Source organism: Colius striatus, chromosome 1 (assembly GCF_028858725.1).
Source record: "Colius striatus isolate bColStr4 chromosome 1, bColStr4.1.hap1, whole genome shotgun sequence".
NCBI classification, from domain to species: domain Eukaryota; kingdom Metazoa; phylum Chordata; class Aves; order Coliiformes; family Coliidae; genus Colius; species Colius striatus.
In genome coordinates, this window is record NC_084759.1 from 88,946,102 (window position 1) to 88,965,490 (window position 19,389).

A 19,389-nucleotide genomic window follows, 5' to 3' on the forward strand; every position below is an offset into this window, starting at 1 on the left:
GTGGATGGGGCAGCTGTGCTGCTCTCCACAGGCAGGAACTGCTGCTGAGGGCAGCAGGAGCTGAGAAGCATGAGATCCTCACAGCAGCATTTTTCCATCCCTGGTACGGATTCCTATGGCTCACAAAGGTGTTGAAAGGCTAATTATGTGAGATGCTGGGAAGGGCTTGGGCATAGCTGCTGTGGTATCTGTACACAAAACCAGCAATTTAATAAAAAAAGAGGCAGGTTGTCTCCCATGCATCATCTCTGCTTGTTTATTTCAGGCTGCCTGATCTATCTGCTCCCTGGTGCTTCTTATTTCAGTGCTGGTATGGAGTATTAGCCTGGTTTTTTTTTCATCTTTCCCCTCCACTGCTCCTTCTGCCAGTGGTTGCTCTGTTATTTATTTTCAAGCAGCCTTTTCACCCGAGGCTTTCCCATTTGTTAGGCATCTAATACAATTCAGTTCCCACCCTACTGCCCATGAACTCAGTGTGAACATTGGCCTCTCCCGTCACACCCCTCACTTTGAGAGGGCAGAGTACCTGTGGGAGAGGATTTTGCTGCTTTAGCCTTGAGGCACAGCTCTCCCCTTGAAGCACAGAGATAACCAGCCCTGAGAAAGAGGTGATAAGATGAAGGACTGATGAAAAAATTAGAATGGGAGCATAGCAAAGAAGCAGCAGGGGTGTGAACAATATAGCTTAGCCAACCGTTATGCTAGCATAGGCACGTGCTGTGCTTTGAGACTTTTACCCAATTAACATAGAATAAATTTTCCATGAATGGGGAATAAGGGTATATTAAGGGGAAGCTTTGTCAATAAAGGGGTCTGTTGCACCATGAGCTGAACTTGTCTCTATGACTGATCGATGGCCGCTACAAGTACCTCCCACCTCTACTACAGAAGTGAAGGGCTCTTCCTCCAAACACTGGGGCACTGAGCACCCCTGGTTAGGGAGGGTCACCAAAAGGCTTCCCCAGTCTGTGGCCAGCAGAAAAAAAGAAATTTAAAAAATAGTGTTTCCACTGAGCTTCAGCCTCAGGGTTTTATTAACAGCAGCAGCTCGCTCCGAGAGTTGTCAGCAGTGACAAAAATTTGTCCCAGTCTGCTTCAAAATTGGTTTAAGAAAGATGTCTGTCTGATTAATAATTAAGCTAAATGTTTAATGTTTAAACAGGGAAATGGTTCTTATTGTCAGAAAGGGCATTGAAGCAGGGCTGGAAACTGGTCTATCATCTCTGACCAAAACTGCCCTTTGCAGCAGCGTGGGGCCTGGGACTCACAGGAGTTTCAGAATTGCAGATTAAAAATCAACCTCTTTGGTTTCATTTGCCAGTTATGGTTCCTGCAGCAGCCAGACTTGCTTTCCCCCTTAGAAATGGAAAACAGTGCAGCTGCCCTTGTTAAAACAGTTTGACACCAGTTCAGCCAAACTGAACTTGCACTTGCAACCCAAATGGGTTGCAATAAAAACATCCATAAGGATAACGTGGACCAGGTGAAAAGCAAAGGTGGGCAGTGTTGGCTCAGGGGTGTTTTCCAGATGATTTGGGGTCCCTTTTGCACATGCACACAAAAGCTGTGAAATTCATATGTCAGGTTTAAAGTTGGGACAAAAAGGAATGGCTCTGATTGCCACAAAGATACATGTGGATTAATAGTTTTTAACAGATTCTACGTTTTTCAGGTGGCGGAAATATCCACCCCAGGGAAAGTGTGTAACGGTGCAGAACTCTTTCATGCCCTCAAAAGGCTCATCAAGAACAAACCTGTGCTCCCTTCCCCAAGCCCTCGGACAGGGTAGGCCTAGTGCAGAGGAATCTCTGCTCAGTAATGGCTGGAGCTGGGGGAGAACACATTCATCAGGGAGCCCTTGAGTCAAACAGTAGTTCATGTTAGTCACTTTTCTCCCCCTTGAAATGTTCTTAAGGTGGATGCTAAACCAACCTGTCACATGACCTGTCAAAAATCCTTTAAACAAGCACTTAATCCTACAGTTTAGCATGTTCGAAATCCAATTACTGCTTCCTACTGGGACTATTCTCTCCTTTCCATGGAGAGTAATTTGAAGTGCATGTGTAAGTTCAAGGAAGTTGAAGCTGAAAATGTAGATAGTAATCTGTTCAGGCTTCCCTCCCCGCCCCCCCCCCCCCCTCCCCCCCAAACCAGTACTGGCTGGCTGAGTCTCACACATAATGGTTGTGAACAATGGACACAGCAGTCCAGGAGACCTTTACTGTCTGTACAACTGCCTGAAGCACTCCTTCACTCTGGAAATGGCTTCTGGTTTGGAGCCTACCAGCACCTAGGCTGAGATTGGTCTGTGCTCACACCTACAAAGCTTTTGTGAAAAAAAAAGTGAGAGGACATACGAGTGTGGTTGAAGCAGAGGTCAGGAGCGAAGTCAAATTGGGCAGGCAGGGACTTTTGTTGGTGTATACATGTAGATGATATTGAACAGAGCAAGAGTCTGGTGGCTGCTGCACGTGATGTGCCTCATGATTTAACACAGGTGCATAGACACACCACGTTCCGCAAAGTCACAAAAAACAAGACAAGAAAGAATCTGAACAAAAGCTTATAGAAGAGCTCCTTTTATCAAGGTTCAGGACTACTGAGAGGCACATCTCACCCATGTTGAATGACAGTTCATGGACACATAAAACGCTCACATTTCATGGCAAAAAAAAAAAAAAGACTGTTTAATGATGGTACATTGTGAAACATAGATTCCAGACTGCAGTTAAACACTAAAGTGATTATTTTAAGTGTATCATGTACATAATAAGAGCAGAACAGGCAGATGCATCCAATTACTGTAATTTACAAGGCAGTAATTCAAGCCCCAAATATATTTCCCCTTATCGGAGGAAGACAGTACAGATCACAAGCAATACCAGGGGCAGTGAACTGACAGGGAGCCATGAAGCTGCTGCCATTTGGAAAAGAACAGCAAGCGCCTGCTGCAAGTCAGAGGGGCTTTAACTTGGCCAACTCCTTTCACTCCCTTTTAACAGCCAATGGCCAGGAGGGATGGGATGGGATGGGATGGGATGGGATGGGATGGGATGGGATGGGATGGGATGGGATGCTCTTGGGCTGGGAAGTGACCAGGAGCCACTCCACAGTTGGATGTTTGCACAGTAGTCACCACAAGAAAGGTTGCTCACGCTTCCCCTCTCACTGTTGAGCAAGCTGCTTCGTGCTCATTATCTCTCCTTGCCCATCTCACTTCACGTGGTGATGATTAATCATTAATCATATGCATCTGAAACTTAATTTGTCAATTTTAGATCTGATTGGTGTGATGGTCTCTTCTGTGCAGCGGGGATGTGATGGGAATAACCTCAGCTATTCATTCTGAGCTGCTAACTGAGGGGAGCACATAAGGGCATTTATTATCTTGTGGTAAAAAAATCCTAAAGCAGCAAGTGGAAACAAATGCATTCCCCAAGGCCTCTTTGCCCCTTTCAGTAAAGGTGTGATCTGCATTTTGTCTTGTCTGCATCAGGAACATATCACTGATACAATCATGTCCAATAAAAACAAAAGGAAAAGGCAAAGGCAAATTGGAATAACAACACCCCCTCCCCTCCTCTCCCAATTGATTTATTTCTGTTTAGCTGGTAGCAACTGCGGTAGATTTGATGCATTAATCATGGTACAAAAATGAAAAATCACAAACAGAACAATTTTTGCCCTTTCCAGCTGTCTGTGCTGCTTCTCTCCAAAAATACCACTCATCTAGTAAAAGGGAAGGAGAGGGAGTATACAGCTTCCACTGGACTTGTGGTCCTCACTAGTTTCGAATTAGTAGTCCCTTTTTACAGGCAAACAGCCCTGCAGCGACCACAGAGGTGAAACACACAGTCGAGCTAAGCAGGCACAGCAGTCCCTGCACTGATGGCAGATTCCTCTCCCAGAAGGTGGTGGTGAATGGTCGGGACGGGACATCCTGTGGAAGAGAAGAGATGGTGCCACCCCACAGGGTCTACCTCACCACTTGAGCAGGGCAGAGGCAAACCACCCTCACTAGACTGGGGACATCACAGTTGGTACCCAAGGACCAAATCTGAGGGGGAGGAAAGAAGGTCAAGGCTGTGAAACACATATTTTCTGTTATCCATGGTACAGCAAAGGCAGAGCTACTTTTGACTGCAAGGAGGTTATATTTGGCTTCAAACCATGTCCTGGGACTGGGCAGAACTAGGCTGATTTCCTGCCTTTTGCAGGCCCCCAGGTCTTGGCAATTCATCCCTCTGACATGGGTAACAATACTCCTCTGATGAGTCAAAGAAACCTGAGTACCATCGGCATGTGAGGTTACCAAAATCTTGCCGAAGTAGCAACCGCAGGGGCATGTGCCTGACTGAGGGACAGTGAGAACATCTGGCTCACCTTCGACTCTGGCTCTGGCATCCAAATCTGCATCTCTGAGATCTTCCCCATACTGTGCAACACCTAGAAGAAAATAATTGTTTGCACCATGTGAGAATGAACTTAAACCCCATGCTACTTTCAGTTCTGAAAAAGCAGAGCAAGTCAGAGCAAGGTGACATTGATAAAACCATGAAAAGCTGAAAATGCTTTGAAGTAGAAATTACATAGTGGTTTCTCTGTATCGGCAAAGAGTGAAGAAAGTTTCAGTAGTTTGTATAAATATATGACAGCTGGTCATCAAATGGTCGTGTGCCTAACCAGTGTTTTAAGGATAAAAGAACAGTTTTACAAAGTCATTTGTAAAAAGCAGGACTTGGCTCAGAAATCCACGTGAACTACAGCTTCTCCAGTTTGGTTTTTTTTTTTCTCTCTGAGTACAAGTGAAAATGCTTTTTCACATGACAATTTGAGAAACAGCAAGGTGAAGTGACTGCCACACCCCAGGGACACAGAGTCTGTTAGGAGTGAGGCTGCTTGGATCACAAACTAGAAACTAGAGAAATGCAAATATGGAGCTTTCAAAGTGTACAACTATCTAGCTTATCTAGATACTAGTATCTAGTACATTATCTAGTGTATCTAGTTATCTCTTGGCTATCCAGGCAGCACAAAGCTCACTGAGGATTCTTCTTGAGAATAAACTGTAACAATCACAGAGGTCCTTGGGGGCAAGCAAATGTTTCTGGAAGAGACAGCTCACCATCTTTGTAACTGCTACTCACAGGCAAAGAGGAAAGAAAAGAGAAATTAGGTGACTTGAAAGACAGCAAGTAATGAGGACTATAGGGCAAATATGACATTCTGTCAAATGGAAGTAAAGGGCTGAGCTTAAATAACACATCCATGGCTCTGCCATACAGCAGTTGTAACTATAATGGACACCCTTTAATGGTTTCCCTGCCCTCCCCCAGACTGTTGTAAAGGGATTTATTTCACTGTGACTGGGAATCCAGCCCAATGTGTGTCATTCTGAGGAGACTCAGACATTACCAGACCCACTCATTATGAATTCATAATGCTGAGCTAATGGTACTGTCTCTTGAAAGGAGAGGCAGAAGGAATATATCAAAAAAGAGAAAAATGCTCACATTTCCAGATTGCTGTACAGGAAACAGCTGTGAACAGCTGTAATGACCAAAATTGCCTCAAAACCATACAGTGATTAATCTGTGATAGTATAACTAAGGTTATACTTAGGTCTGAGGAGATTTTCCTCTAGACATGAGATACAAGGCACGAGCTTCCTTTTAATTCTCCAGTGTGGCAACACACTGTGGAATGTTGTGATTCAGTTGAGATTCTTGGCTTTGCTTTATTTAATACCAAAGTAAAGCAAAAAACACCCGCAAACAACAAAAAGGCAGTGGTTCACGTCCTTTTCTGGGATTCTTCCCCAGCCATTCTAGGAGTCTCTACACATTACAGGGTATGAAGCATGAAATCAGACCTTCCAAGCTGCTTTTCAGCCTTTTAACAGAGATATTGAAAGCAAACCAACGGTCTGTACCTCTCTGGCTGCTCTCTCTCCTGCCTGTACGGCCCCTTCCATGTATCCACTCCATTGGGTGGCTGTCTCTGTACCAGCAAAGTAGATTCTGTCAACGGGCTGGCGAATGACCCTTCAAAACAAATGGAGAATGTCAGATGACAGGTAACAAGAAGGTGATGATCCTCCTAAAAGCAATTTATAGGCTTTAATGGAGTGCTCAGCTTCCGTTGTCCTGAATTCCTGCACACCTGGGCTGGGGAGCGCATTGCAACAAGCTGTTCTTGCAGGACCACCTACTTGCTTCTGTACACAAAACTCAAGGTCTGAGAGAGAGAAAATTTAGGGCACAAATCGGTGCCCAGTATCTGTGCAAAATAATTCAAGCCTTATTTTTGTGCTGGGATAAGGAGATAATTCCAACAGCCTCCATAAATGCAGCGCAGCTGATAGATTTATGTCTTCTGCATGGCAGCTTTGTTGTTACTCTGCCATTAGGTGAACCTCCTTTAGCAGAGGAGGTGGACTAGATGATCTCTAGAGGTCTCTCCCAACCCCTACCGTTCTGTGATTACAATAGGATGTGAATGATGTTTTTGCAGTGATGGGTGGCTAATATCAGCTTCTAGTGGGAGGCTGGACTTGCCTGGTTGCACATCCTGACAAAATGGGACAGCAGCTGAAGACACCAGCATTCAGGGAGCTGCATTTGCCTTGTAGGGTCATATAGAGCAGCCCTTCGGCAGTGCAAAGCTGCTCAAGGACTCCAGCCAACCCAGCAACCAAGCAATAGGTAGGGAGTTCCCTTTTGCATAGAGAGATGTGCTTGCTCTAAGGGCTCCCTTCTAACCCCCGATTAGGTTTTCCCTGTTTGTCTGACACCAGCTGCTGTTTGCTCTTACATCAGAAGTCTCAATCATCAGTGGCCAAGTGTTCAGATAAACTACAACAGAGGGTTCTGTGCACAAGATGGCTTCTTCCCACGTATATCTTGGCACCAAGGCAGGCTGTAACTCCCTGATGGACACGCTAAGGAGCTCATGCTGACACGGATTGCCTGGTCTTCAGCTACGGATGCAACATCTGTTTGGTGGTTCCTATGAGATCCTGAACCAGATCTTCCACACATTTTTCAGTGATGTACCTAGTATTAATCAGTATTAACTAACACATTCCTTTAGTAGCATAGCAATTCTGCAGGGAGAGGGCACGGGAGGCTTTTCTGGGTGGGAAGAGGGAACGAGTTTTCATGTAAGGGTTTTGTGCCTTCCCCTTGTGACGTGACAAGAGGAGCTACAATGAGCTTCACCAGAACCTGATGCTCCACTTACACAGTCCGTGAAGGCTTTTCATCTATCTGAGATGTGTGCCCTCTATTGCAAATACTACATAGCACCAAATACTGTAAGTAACCTAGCAGGGAAAGGTTTTGTAGCTCGGGCTTGCGACTATGTTCTGATTCCTTGAAAGTCACATGGGAAACTCTGCTCTTATTGAAGTCAACAGCAAGATCCTTGTTAGCTGGGGTGCAGAGGAGCAGAAGGAGGGTTGGAGTTCCCCCAGTATGCTCCATATGCCACATTTGTTGCATAAGACCATTGTTGTACGTAAGCTATGTAAGTTAGAAAGCAAAGCATTCTCTGTCTCACCTTCCATAAGAATACATTATGCCTGGTGGGAAGTAGGCTGTGTAACAACCTCCTGAATATTGCTCCATGCTCCAGTTCTTTTCTTCATAGTGCACAGGCTGTAAGTATTAGAAAACATTAGAAAGTGAAACAGAGGCAGAGAAATTGGAAATAAAAACCAAATTTCCTTTGAAGAGCAGAAAAAAATCAGACTAAGGGTATCTGTCAAACAAGTGCCATGCCACCTGGCTAATGCTATCCCATCCACCCAAAACAAGTCTTTGCACTTTTACAGAAACACCAGCTTCCCATGGGGAAATGACAGGACAGATTAAACCGTGCACTACCTTCTTTTTTCTTGTAAAGAGTGAGACTGGCAGCTCTTTTCTTCCTGTACTAGACGGCTGCTGCCCTCCCCCTGGGAGTACATATTGTATGGCACAACATGCCATTTTAAGTATACATTAAGTACCAGGAATTTTGGCTTCATCCTCCAGAACAAAGGAGTAATAATACTGTACACTAGAGGTGAAAACACATTAATTTCTTACATGTAAAGCCTCTTCCATCCTCATTGCTTTGGCATACGCCTCACAGATCTTCTTCTTCCTATGTGAAAATAAAGTCAGAGCCAGAAAAAAAATGTGGGAAAAAACTTCTCAGCTATTGCTCTTATTAAAAAAAAACCAAAAACCACATTTATTGCAACACATTGGAAAGAAAGTCAGGTTTGACTTTGTTTTTAAGTCTGATTTCCAGTTCTTATCTTAACATGTGTATCTCAAATGCTGATACCTAAATGTGACATTCAAAATGGACCTAGGCAATGGGAAATGAAGGTTGACTTTGGCAACGAGCTCTAAAAAAGTAAATCTCTGTGCAGTGATTTTAGGATGCAGAGCCAATTCATTCACATGTTCACTGGTGTAAGACCAGAAGAGAAACACCATAAATCAACGAAACCCCTAAAGATTTACTGTAGCTGAGAAGAAAATATGAGCTAGAGAACACTACTCACATTCCAAAGCAGAAGTCCTCTTTCCCTTGTATGTGTATCAAAAAAATCACTTAAAATGTACTGTTTGCTCATTTCACAGACTAACAGAGAAATCATACTGTCATACACACAGACATTTAAAAATTTTACCAGGCAATCTGAACGTGAAGGGTACCCAATACTACCGACATCAGTGCTCCCTATATCCTTGGGGTGATGCATCTTCAGTGGGGATGCAGTCTGGGAATGTACTCAGCAAAATCTTTGCAGTCCACACAGAGACGCAGAGCTGCTAAGTCATACCATGGAAGAGTAGGCAGGGCTTGGAAACTCAAGAGATATCCATAATGGGATGGATACTACCATTAGTATCTTGGCCTGCTTATGCTAAAAGCTCAATTTTTGCCCCAGTTTTGAGAATTGGTAGCTGCACTGAGCATGTGTGTACATGCACATGCACACACATATTCCTGTGGGGAATTAACACTTATAAACATGTAACAACACTTATAAACTTACCAACACTTATAAATACATGAAGGGTGGGTATTGAGAGGATGAGACAAGTCTATTTCCTGCAGTGTCCAGTGACAGGGCAAGTGATAATGGGCACAAGTTCCACTTCAACATGAGGATAAACTTCTTTGCTGTGATGCTGTGAGTGTGAGGGAGCCCTGGCACAGGATGCTCAGGGAGGGTGTGGAGTCTCCTTCTTGGGAGGTTTTCAAAACCCACCTGGACATGTTCCTGTGTGATTTCATCTAGGTGAAGCTGCTTTAGCAGGGGGTTGGACTGGATGATCTCTAGAGGTCCCTTCTAATCCCGACCACTCTGTGATTCCATGAAGCATCCCTGAGAACTGACTTATTTCTGAACCATTTATAGCTTCTGAACTCTTACCTTTCTTCCTTACTGAGATGGGCCAGTTTAACAGCTTTTCTGGTAAGGATGAAACTGAAAAGAAAAATATGGCATATAAATATCATGCAGTATTAGCACCTCAGCTGATGCACAAGCTCTAAAGAGGAGACAGAAAAAGTACTTTAGTGGTATGTAATGGGCTTGGCATTTTTATCATACTTCATCACTTAATAATGATAGGTCACGGAGGTGAGAAGGCCTTCATGGAGTACCCTGAGGAGTTGAGAGACAGAGCACACATTTGCAGAGGGCAGGTGCAGAAGACTACCTGGCAGCTACCAGATGAGAAAGCTGCAGATTGAAGGGTGTTTTCAAAGCTGCCAGCATTGACCTCACTCTGCTCTGTGGGAATGAACTCTCCATCCCCACTGACTCAGGAAAGTATACCTGAAGTGGGCAGAGAGATGTGTCCAGCAAACTAGCCTGCACTGCCTAACCTCTTATACCTAGGTCTTGTCCAAAAGGACTGAGACTCTGAGTTTTCTTGAGCTTTTGAAGTCTTGCAGACAGTTGGTGATACCACTCACTGCCTATGTCATCTGGTGTTAAGAAGTGATGGGAGCCTGCTGCTCTGACAAGCACTGCACAGTATCATGGGCTAGTCCTGTAAGAACCAGGATTCATATATATCCAGCTTGAAGAAAACAGATTTGGTGATTAGTTCATCTGACCTCACTGGAGATATCTGGGGGATGAAGTATGTTCCTGCACTCTTTTAGAAAAGTTGCATAAATCCACAAGGAGAAAGCAGGAAATTGTTTGCTGTATGGGCTTTGGGAGGCTTATTGCTCTTAGATCCTGGAAGTTTTTAAGCCTTGAGCATGCTCATAAACATGTACAGTTCAGTAGAAGTGACAAGCTTTCCTTGACAGATACTTAAGGAGTAGTTGCCTGACATTTATATTGGCCTTTTTTTGGCAGTCTCACCTCAGATTACAGTGGAAACATTTGTAAAGATTGTTTGTTCACATTGGCTTAAGCTATTTTAAAACCCAGACAAGGCTGTAACATATTTTCCCACCTGTTTGCCCAAACTACAACTTTTTTACTTGGTATTGTCTTCAGAATCCCTGTTTCTTCACTACACAGCTGTTGACCTGCTCAGTCACCAGCTGGTGTTTGGTGTCCTGCCTCAGCTCAATGGGGAGAGGGATTTCTTGGACAAAGCCAGGTAAGAAAGGGATTTATTTCTAAATCTACTCCAAGACAAAAAAAAAAAAAAAAACAAATCAACAAACCAAAACCAGATTAACTGGATGCTTAAAATGAGCTACAGCTGAATTCAGCAACTGCTTCCCAACCATCTCTTTTGTACTAGGCTATTTGTAGCAGAAGCTTCACCTAAAAGTTTATAGGGACTAAGAGAGGAACAAGAGGCTTGTCAGAAGCGCTCTCCTCCATCTATGAAGACTGTGGGAATGGGCACCACTGATGCAACCTGGCCATTTCCCCTCTTCCTCCTTCTCCCACTCCTTCATATAAAAAGAAATACACATCTGTTAAGCACGAGGTAGAAGCTCCTAACCCCATAATAGCAGGGAAAGTTCCATCAGGTTTCGTGTCATCTAAGGTTACTCCAATTGGAGACTCTTCATCCTCAAGGAGAAGGGAACCACAATAACCTACAGGAGGAAAAGAAAACAAAATGCTTGTCAGAGAAACTCATTGATGATCACTGTTTCTGACAGTAATGAGCAAGGAAAATTATCCATAAAACAAATTTTGCAGTAATTTCTTTGTCACTGATAAAGACTGTTTATAAACTGACTGTTTTTGTAACAGTCTCACTTCTCCCTTCATGCTGACTCTGAGAAATTTTGTACACAGACTTATAAAAGTCATATTTAAATTCCATTATTACTTAGTAAGGAATTTCTGTGGATTGTTACAAGTCCCTTTGGCTTTCCATATAGGGGGCAATAAACATCAAAAATCCCCCTGTATCTAGCAAGAACCAGGAAGGCTCATTCCACAAGTAGCTCTGGCCTAAACAACAACAGCAGAAATAAAATCCAGTGTAATTACATCTGGTCAATGCAGGCTCAAGTTTACACCCGGTATTGGTTTTGCTGATGATAAGACTGTCAGGAATCGTGTTCTGTAACAGTAATGCAGCAGAAACATTGGCTGTCTCATCTAGCAACTTAGCAGGACATGTTTCAGATGAACAATCAAAAATTCCCACATAGATAATGATGTATAAGCCTGCCTACATTTATTTCTAATCCTGATGGCCTATTTATGCCCTGAAATATGCAAAATTATATTCTTTTGATTAAGTGCTTGCCCAGTGCGACTCTCAGTATTGTCCACAGGAAGTGGAAGCTAATCTCTTCATACAAAGAGTTCTGGAAATGGTATCAGTTAAAGCTGAGAAACACATGATGTTGTAGTAAATGGAAAAAAAAATCTTGAGTTAAATAAAAATCTAACCCACTTTTTCTCCTCTGAGATATCAAGTCTGTAGAACAGAGGATTAAAACCAGGGACTATTCTTTGCTTACACCTTTAGGTCTCCTTGTCATCTACTGCAAATTCTCTCTGGCTGCCCTAACTCTGTCCAGTTAGAAGTAGGGACCTGCTGCCGCAAGGTCACTGTCTCTGTGCCCTGCAGATTTCAGAAACGCATCCCATGGAAAACTGCTCTCTCAGTCACATCTCCTCAGTCTGCAACAATGAGATTTAGGATCCTATTTGGATCTGGACTTGTCTTTCAGACAAGGCACGCACTACAGCTTGGAGGAAAAGCTGTCCTTTCTAAGGAGCTTTACCTCTCATCCCTCTGTGGGTCTGGTTTTGGGGTTTTGTACATTTAACCTCCCTTGGATTTACTCCCTGACAGACAGCAGAGATTCAAAATTTGCATAGCATGGAGCTCCCAAGTCCTTCACTTTGCCCACGTACCTTTCTTCTGCCAGAAGGCTTCCCTGTAGTACATCATGCATTTTATGACACACCCCATAGGCAAACGCTGAATTAACTGGTTTCTCTTTGGTGGCAGTTCTGGGTTGTAATGAATCTTTGTTGTCAGGATTGGAGGGATGGCACTGATCACATACTTGCCCTGAAATGTAAGACACAGTATAGACAAGGCTCGGCCTCTGGTTGACCTCACATTGCAAGACACCGTTTGAAAGTCTTTCTTATCAGTTTTTAACAGCATTCCCACACCTGACTTTGCTACTTGGATTTTCCACACATTTTCAGGTAATCAAAGTATTTCCACCATTTCAGAAAAAAGGGAGCTGGGAAAAACATGCTGTTTTGTGGTTGCATGACTATTGACAGCTTTCTGGATGCTACAGGACCAGATTTGAAACTTGTCTGGAGACAGGCAAATGGGATGAAATGGATCTTATGGCACAGGTAAAACGGCCTTTTATCATCCCCAGGAAAATATGACCCACATTTGTCCAAATTATGAATTGTTTAAAAAAAAAAACTTTTGTGCATGTTCACAGGATCCTACTTCAGGATAAACAACACTGATGGTGATTCAAGCCTTCCTAAACATGCTCCTTCCCTTTTGATGACTGTGTGTCTGACTGGAGCAATGAAGAACACTGCTTCAGGGCTCAGGGTGATACTACACCACAACAGATGCTGCTGGTCTCTGGTGCTCTAGTGTTGATGGGCCTGCTGAGTGCAGGAAGCTCATCTCCTTTGATTTGGTTGCCACTTAGCCAGCATTGAAGGAGAAACCAGTGGTTTAACTGCAGGGTTTAAAATGCCTGAGCGAGGGAGAAAGTCCCTCCTCCAGATCATCTGTAGACCAGCTTGGCAGTTTCTCTGCCAAACAGCCTCGTCCTTTTCTGTTAGATTTCTCTAAATATTCTCTAAACACTACCACTAGTGAGACAGGGGTCTTGCAGACTGTGGTGGCCCTGCACAAACCCCTGTGCTGCCTTGCGAGTGCCACTGAGGGTAATCGTATACTGATGGAGCATTTCACAGCACCACTGCACAGAGGCAAAGTCTTACTAAAGGCATTTGAGATGTCTTTTTTTTGTTGTTGTTTTTGTTGTTCTGCAAACCACAACCGGTTTTTCCCCTTTATCTGAAATGCTCTCAATGAAGAACTAAACTGTAAAAATATAGAATCACAGAAAAAGTTAAGGCAGAAGAGTAGTGACAGAGACTGTCTAGCAGAACACCATGAACAGACTCAGTCATAAATCAGTCTGTAAAGCAGGTTTCACAGTAGTCAGTGTACTCTCAGAAATAGACACACACAAATGGATACTTCCTGATTACATCTGGCTAAGAGCTACAACAGACTTATTCCTCTACTAAACGCATATTCTACTTCTATTCTGATCAAATTACCTCATATATCTCCTGGTTTAGAGTCTCCACAATGACATTATCACCTGTCTGATCAATACGGACCACAGGTCTCTCCAGTTTAACTCTGTCTTTGAGGCGTTCCATTATCTTTTCCGATATCTGACCAGAACCCCCTTTAAACTTCCTCTCCTAAAAACAAACAGAAAAGAAACACAAACAAAAATTCATCATCATTAATCGCAATGACAAGAAACCCCAGGTCAAGTCTCCAAGTCCTAAAGGCACATAAATAGACTTTCAGAAGAGCAAAGGCATAAACCTGATCCTCGGTGAGGATTCCTACCTAAACCACTTTGCAACGGCTTCCTCAGTTAGCTGGCTACAAAAAGCCTAGAAAACAAACACATATAATGCAGGCATTCTAGCTAGTATAAACATTTCACTTCTTTAAGAAAGGAGTTTTGAGTGTTCTACCCATTACTATGCTACCAAAATGCTTGTGTATGACAAAGACACTGACTTGCATCTGTACAGCAAAACCCTGCACCCGTCCAGAAGCAAGACAGAACTTTAACTGGGTCTGGTCTCGACTGCAGCAGACAATGAGCTTTATCTGCCCCTGGGACGACACAAAGACATTGCTGTCTGGAAAAAAGCACAATCTGTGACATATTTCCTTGTGATGTCTGTGCAGAGGCTCTGGGGAGACGCTAACCCTCTTTTATCTACCAGACACCAGCTTTACATCACGCACCTCACTGTTACATATGAGATGTTGGTACTAGCAGGGAGGAGAGATCCACAAAGTCTTGTGCTGAAAGACTGAAATGGCTTGTCATGGCTGCTAAGTCAGAAATAGAGTTATGGTAAACTGACTTTGATTGGAGTGAGGGGAGAGGAAAAGATGGTAGAAACCAAGAAAGCTTGTCCCATCCAGGCATAATGAAAAAGAGGTGCTCCTGCCAGGCTTGCTTTCCGCCTCCACATGTCTTATTTAGTATCTTGGGATTAATTCTGTTTTTAATTCTTGCTGTAATATCTAGCAGTAGCTGACATGGAACAGCAACTGTGGCTGAGGGACTCCTGAGGAGAAAGGCTCTTAAGTCTTACTCCTACCTCAGGACAGCATTAACTCTACTTTTATCTGCCTGACACATGGTTGTCTATTCTTACTCCAACAGACAGATGATGATGGAGACTTTGCATTTCTCCAGGCTACTTTTCTTAATGTCTCCCTATCCTGGCACACTTGGAAGAGTGTGGTACCATATCCACTTTTGCTGTTGGCAGCTTAAGTCTGAAATGCTGTATGTGGATGCATCAAGACGAGTGTGGCCAGCAGGTCAAGTGAGGTTCTACTCCCTCTCTACTCTGCCCTGGTGAGGCCTCATCTGGAGTCCTGTGTCCAGTTCTGGGCTCCTCAGCTCAAGAGGGACAGGGAAGTGCTGGAGAGAGTCCAGCGCAGGGCCACCAAGATGATCAGGGGACTGGAACATCTTTCATATGAGGAAAGGCTGCAGGAACTGGGGCTGTTTAGTCTGGAGAAGAGGAGATTGAGAGGAGATCTTATTAACATTTATAAATATCTAAAGGGTTGGTGTCAGGAGGTTGGGACATCCCTTTTTTCTATTGTAGCTAGCAACAGGACAAGGGGTAATGGGATGAAGCTGGAACACAAAAAGTTCCACTTAAATATAAGAAAAAACTATTTCACTGTGAGGGTGAGGGAGCCCTGGCACAGGCTGCCCAGAGGGGTTGTGGAGGCTCCTTCCTTGGAGGTCTTAAAGACCCGCTTGGACATGTTCCTAGGCGACCTGATCTAGGTGAACCTGCTTCTGCAGGGAGGTCGGGCTAGATGATCTCTAAAGGTCCCTTCCAACACCTACCATTCTATGATTCTCTTATTCTATGATTCTATGTGCTTTCCGAGCCTGCATTAAATGAGGTAGGGGGCTAATAAAGAGTGCTGACATAGGAAACACAAATTATTTGCAGCCCCTCCCCCCTTTTCTGGAACTTCCTCCAGAACACGATGCTCTGCAGACAATCAGGCACCTGCCATGACCAAAGCAAGAAACAAGCTGAAGTAGCTCATTAACCATGTTGCCATGTGAGCTGTCCCAAGAAGGAAGAGCCTTTGCAATCTACTTTCAACTCTTCAATACCAGAAAAACGTAATTCACTCTGAAGTACACTTGCTTTGAATTCTTGAAAATGTTCAAATGTTCTAAGTATCCCATAGAAAACAAACTGGCAAAAAAGCAACAAAACAGTAGCAAAAGGACTGTGCAGATGTGAATGCAGAAGAAAACAATTGACTCAATTGCCCTAGTTTGTCCCAAAGTCTGACTAACAAAAATTCCTCATTGTACAGTTTGCCAAAAGGGCTATTCCACCCCACGAGAACACAGTTGTCTCCAGTGCCACACGCACTTGGTGTTTCATCCTCTTTCCATTAATGGCAGTGCTTTGATGGGTACCAGGCTCCACTTGCTTTTTATGGTTTCAGAAGAGGAGAAAGAATATGAGACATTTTGTACCTGTCCCCCATTAGTGATGGAGAAAATCCTGGATGTGCCCCCACACTGCCTCACGTACCACAGGAACCAGAGCGCAGAGACTTCATGAGGTTCAGAGGTAACATTGATGTTCACAAAGAGGGTGGCAAATTCTTTAGCAGCTCTGCAAGAGACACAGCAGCAGAAACAGGCAATGAGTAAATGTGACTTCTTGCTTGCTTTCAGGTTTTTCTTTGTTATTCTTGATAAGGTCTGCTTTCCCAAAGCCAGAAAATCCCAGATGATTTACATGTCTCATTTTTCACTCTGTAGTGAGACAGTGTGTTTGTATCCTCCCACCCAAAGTATTTACCCATTAACTTTGAAATCCCCATTTTGCCTTAGTTGTTTCTTTAAATAGTTTCCCAGGTGCTATTCCTTTCACTGTAACAAATACTCTTCTCAACAGAAGAATGCATTTAGTAATCAGTTTGTGAAACTCTTCTGCATATCTCCTCCATGGAAAGCTCGCTGGGTACATGGTTTCCAAGGTCTGATGTGTCCTGAGGGACTCAACTAGCTACCTGGCTAAGACATTACCCATCTCCCATGTAACACTGTTGCACAGACCTTTTGTGAAACTAAAAATCAGGCATGGTAAATAACCCAGGGAAACTCAATCGGCAGTCATTGACATAAATACTGGAGAGGGTCAGTTGTCTACCACAGTAAGTTATGTGAACAGAGGCACAGCAGCAGGAAACAAGGACCTGGCTGTTCACATTTCCATCATTTGTGGCTACAGATTGCTGAGAGAATTCAGATCATTTTGCAAAGAAGGTGAAAGGTCTTTGACACGGATGAAGTTTTATAAAGCAACATGAATTTATAATCACCTGCTAAAGGAACGAACTTTGCAAATTATCTGGGCTAAAATACGTAACTTTATACGCTTTTATAACCTCATTTCCCTGGGTATGAAGGCCACCTCTATTTCATTAGGCAGCATATGAGAACATCCTGCATGCAAGAATCCCCTGCTGCAATTCTGAAAGCATCAAGACATTAAACAGTTGTAGCAAGTTCAGGCCTGAGAAATATGAAGAGTCTCCAGGAACAGTAGATGTTGATCTGTGACACATGGTGAACAAATACTCTTTTACAATCTTGGCCCAAGTCATACAGATACTGCTGTGGAAGAGCTTTTTTGTTTAGCGCACTACATTTTTTAACTACGTGTAGAGAATTCTGGCTCAACTTAGATATCTAAAATGGCTTTTTACTGAGTTAAGAACATGTTTCGACTGAGCACATGCATGAAAACCAGAGTGCCACAAAACCATTGGCAGCAGAGGCAGTCTTGCAGAGAAGTGTGTTACAGGAGAGATTACAATAAACCCAGTTCTGTTTACACTCCGCCAGCTCCCCGACTAAGAGGAACTTCGTAAGAACTAGAAGAGCAAGAGCCAGTGCACTTGCAGTAGAAAGAGTAGTTCGAAGTAATTGAGCCTGCAGGCAAACAGCTCATAAAATAATTATAAAGCAAACTACAATGCCATAGAGAACAAGAGAAAGTCCAAACAGCTGAACTTTGTGCCACATGGAGCTGGCGCAAGATTTAAGTCAGTAAAATAAATTTCAAATGGAAAGTTTTGGTCAGGAAGTTGCAGACACAGTTCTAAACCACAGTCAGAATGAAATGACAAATAGAGCACAGTGGTAGAAATAAAAGGCCCTGAATGTAAGGGAGGAGAGTGTTACAGAATAGCACAGGGGCTGGCACAGCAAGCGGCAAGACAAGCACTCATATGAGCACACTCCTCTCTGCCCGACAAAGAGAACTGAAAAAGGAAAGGGAGGAAAGAGTTATTTCCAGTTGTCATCACATTCTTCCTTTTTTATTTGTGCAGTGTGGTCCCTCACAAACATATAAACGCACAAGCCATTTCCTGGATGATACAACACATTGGGATTGAGGCTTTGTTGGACCTGCCCATCACAAACAAGGAAGACCTGTTGGATGATGCAAAGGTGAAGGACAGCCTTGGCTGCAGTGGCCTGTGGAATTTCAGATCCTGAAAGCAGTAAGGCAAACAGCAGAATTGCAACAGTGGGCTCTAGAAGAGCAGACTTTACCCTTCTCTAGGACCTGCTTGGCAGAATGTCATGAGAAACTACACTATAGGACAATAAGGCCCAGGACAGCTGGCTGGCATTCAAGGACAGCTTCCCAGGAGCAGAGGGAGGGTGCACTGCAGTGGGCAGAGCTGAGCAAGTACAGCAACGTGCTTGCTGAGACAACCAGGGAGCTCCCGACTTTGGTCAGGCACAAACCAGCCAGGGAGGTGAAAGGCAACAAGAAAGCTTGCCTCAGCTGCCTTGCTTCTCTCCAAGGGTTTTGAGGACCCAGCAGGCGCTAGTGCTGAAACAAAGAGCAGCATTTGAACTTCTCCAGAATTTCGCAAGTCAACAGCTGCTCACTCCCCTGTCCTTGGGGTTTGTGCTGCCCTGTCCATGGAGCAACCACTGGAAAGCAGCTGCCCTCTGGCATGGCATGCTGCTCTTCCACATGCGGCAGCACCTGCCTGCTTCGTGCTCATGCAGTAAAAGCAGACACATACAGTAACTACATAGGAGAGGACACAGTCAAGAGTCAAAGGACATCACTCCTCAGCTCCTAGCCTGCTGTGGGGCTGATGAAGCTCCCTTCTGCCTCTGTTTCTACGCCTTTATTCATGCCTACAAAGCAGAACGTTATTTATATGTTGCTTTTCATAAAGACAAAGGCACAAGCACGGTGGGAAGAGTCCACATCTTTAACTCCACCTGCCAGCCCACCCAAGCTCTGCCATGCCACCTCATCCTCTAGGCCCTCACCCATAGCCTGACATCACTGCCTGTACCCCAGCTATATGCTAGAAATTGACAGTGAGACACTATCATTCTGTAACTGGATTTCAAAGTGAATAAAAGTTATGTACTTGGTCCAGCAAATCTTATTTATCAGCTCTCTCATGGTCATTTTGTCCCATTCTTCAGCATGGGGAGCATCCCATGGTGCTTCAACAGGAATCTGGAGACAGAGACAAAATATTCAAGACATTATCACTACTATATCATTGCTTGTTCATAGCTAGTTAGTAGCAC

General features: G+C 43.9%; 1 protein-coding gene across 1 annotated transcript in view; it reads right to left on the reverse strand.

The window, feature by feature from the left end:
* Positions 1-2,563: 2,563 nt before the first annotated feature.
* The window catches only part of LOC104560697 (amine oxidase [flavin-containing] A), a 40,501-nt gene continuing 23,675 nt past the window's right edge, over positions 2,564-19,389 (reverse strand). The window contains exons 5-15 of the mRNA XM_010206117.2: positions 19,224-19,315; positions 16,285-16,426; positions 13,784-13,933; positions 12,362-12,521; positions 10,983-11,079; positions 9,437-9,490; positions 8,091-8,148; positions 7,561-7,658; positions 5,933-6,044; positions 4,384-4,446; positions 2,564-3,940 (exon numbers count right to left, since the gene is read on the reverse strand). Coding sequence (XP_010204419.1) covers positions 3,785-3,940; positions 4,384-4,446; positions 5,933-6,044; positions 7,561-7,658; positions 8,091-8,148; positions 9,437-9,490; positions 10,983-11,079; positions 12,362-12,521; positions 13,784-13,933; positions 16,285-16,426; positions 19,224-19,315 — 1,182 coding nt within the window. The 3' untranslated portion in view covers positions 2,564-3,784. The remainder of the gene's footprint in view (positions 3,941-4,383; positions 4,447-5,932; positions 6,045-7,560; positions 7,659-8,090; positions 8,149-9,436; positions 9,491-10,982; positions 11,080-12,361; positions 12,522-13,783; positions 13,934-16,284; positions 16,427-19,223; positions 19,316-19,389) is intronic.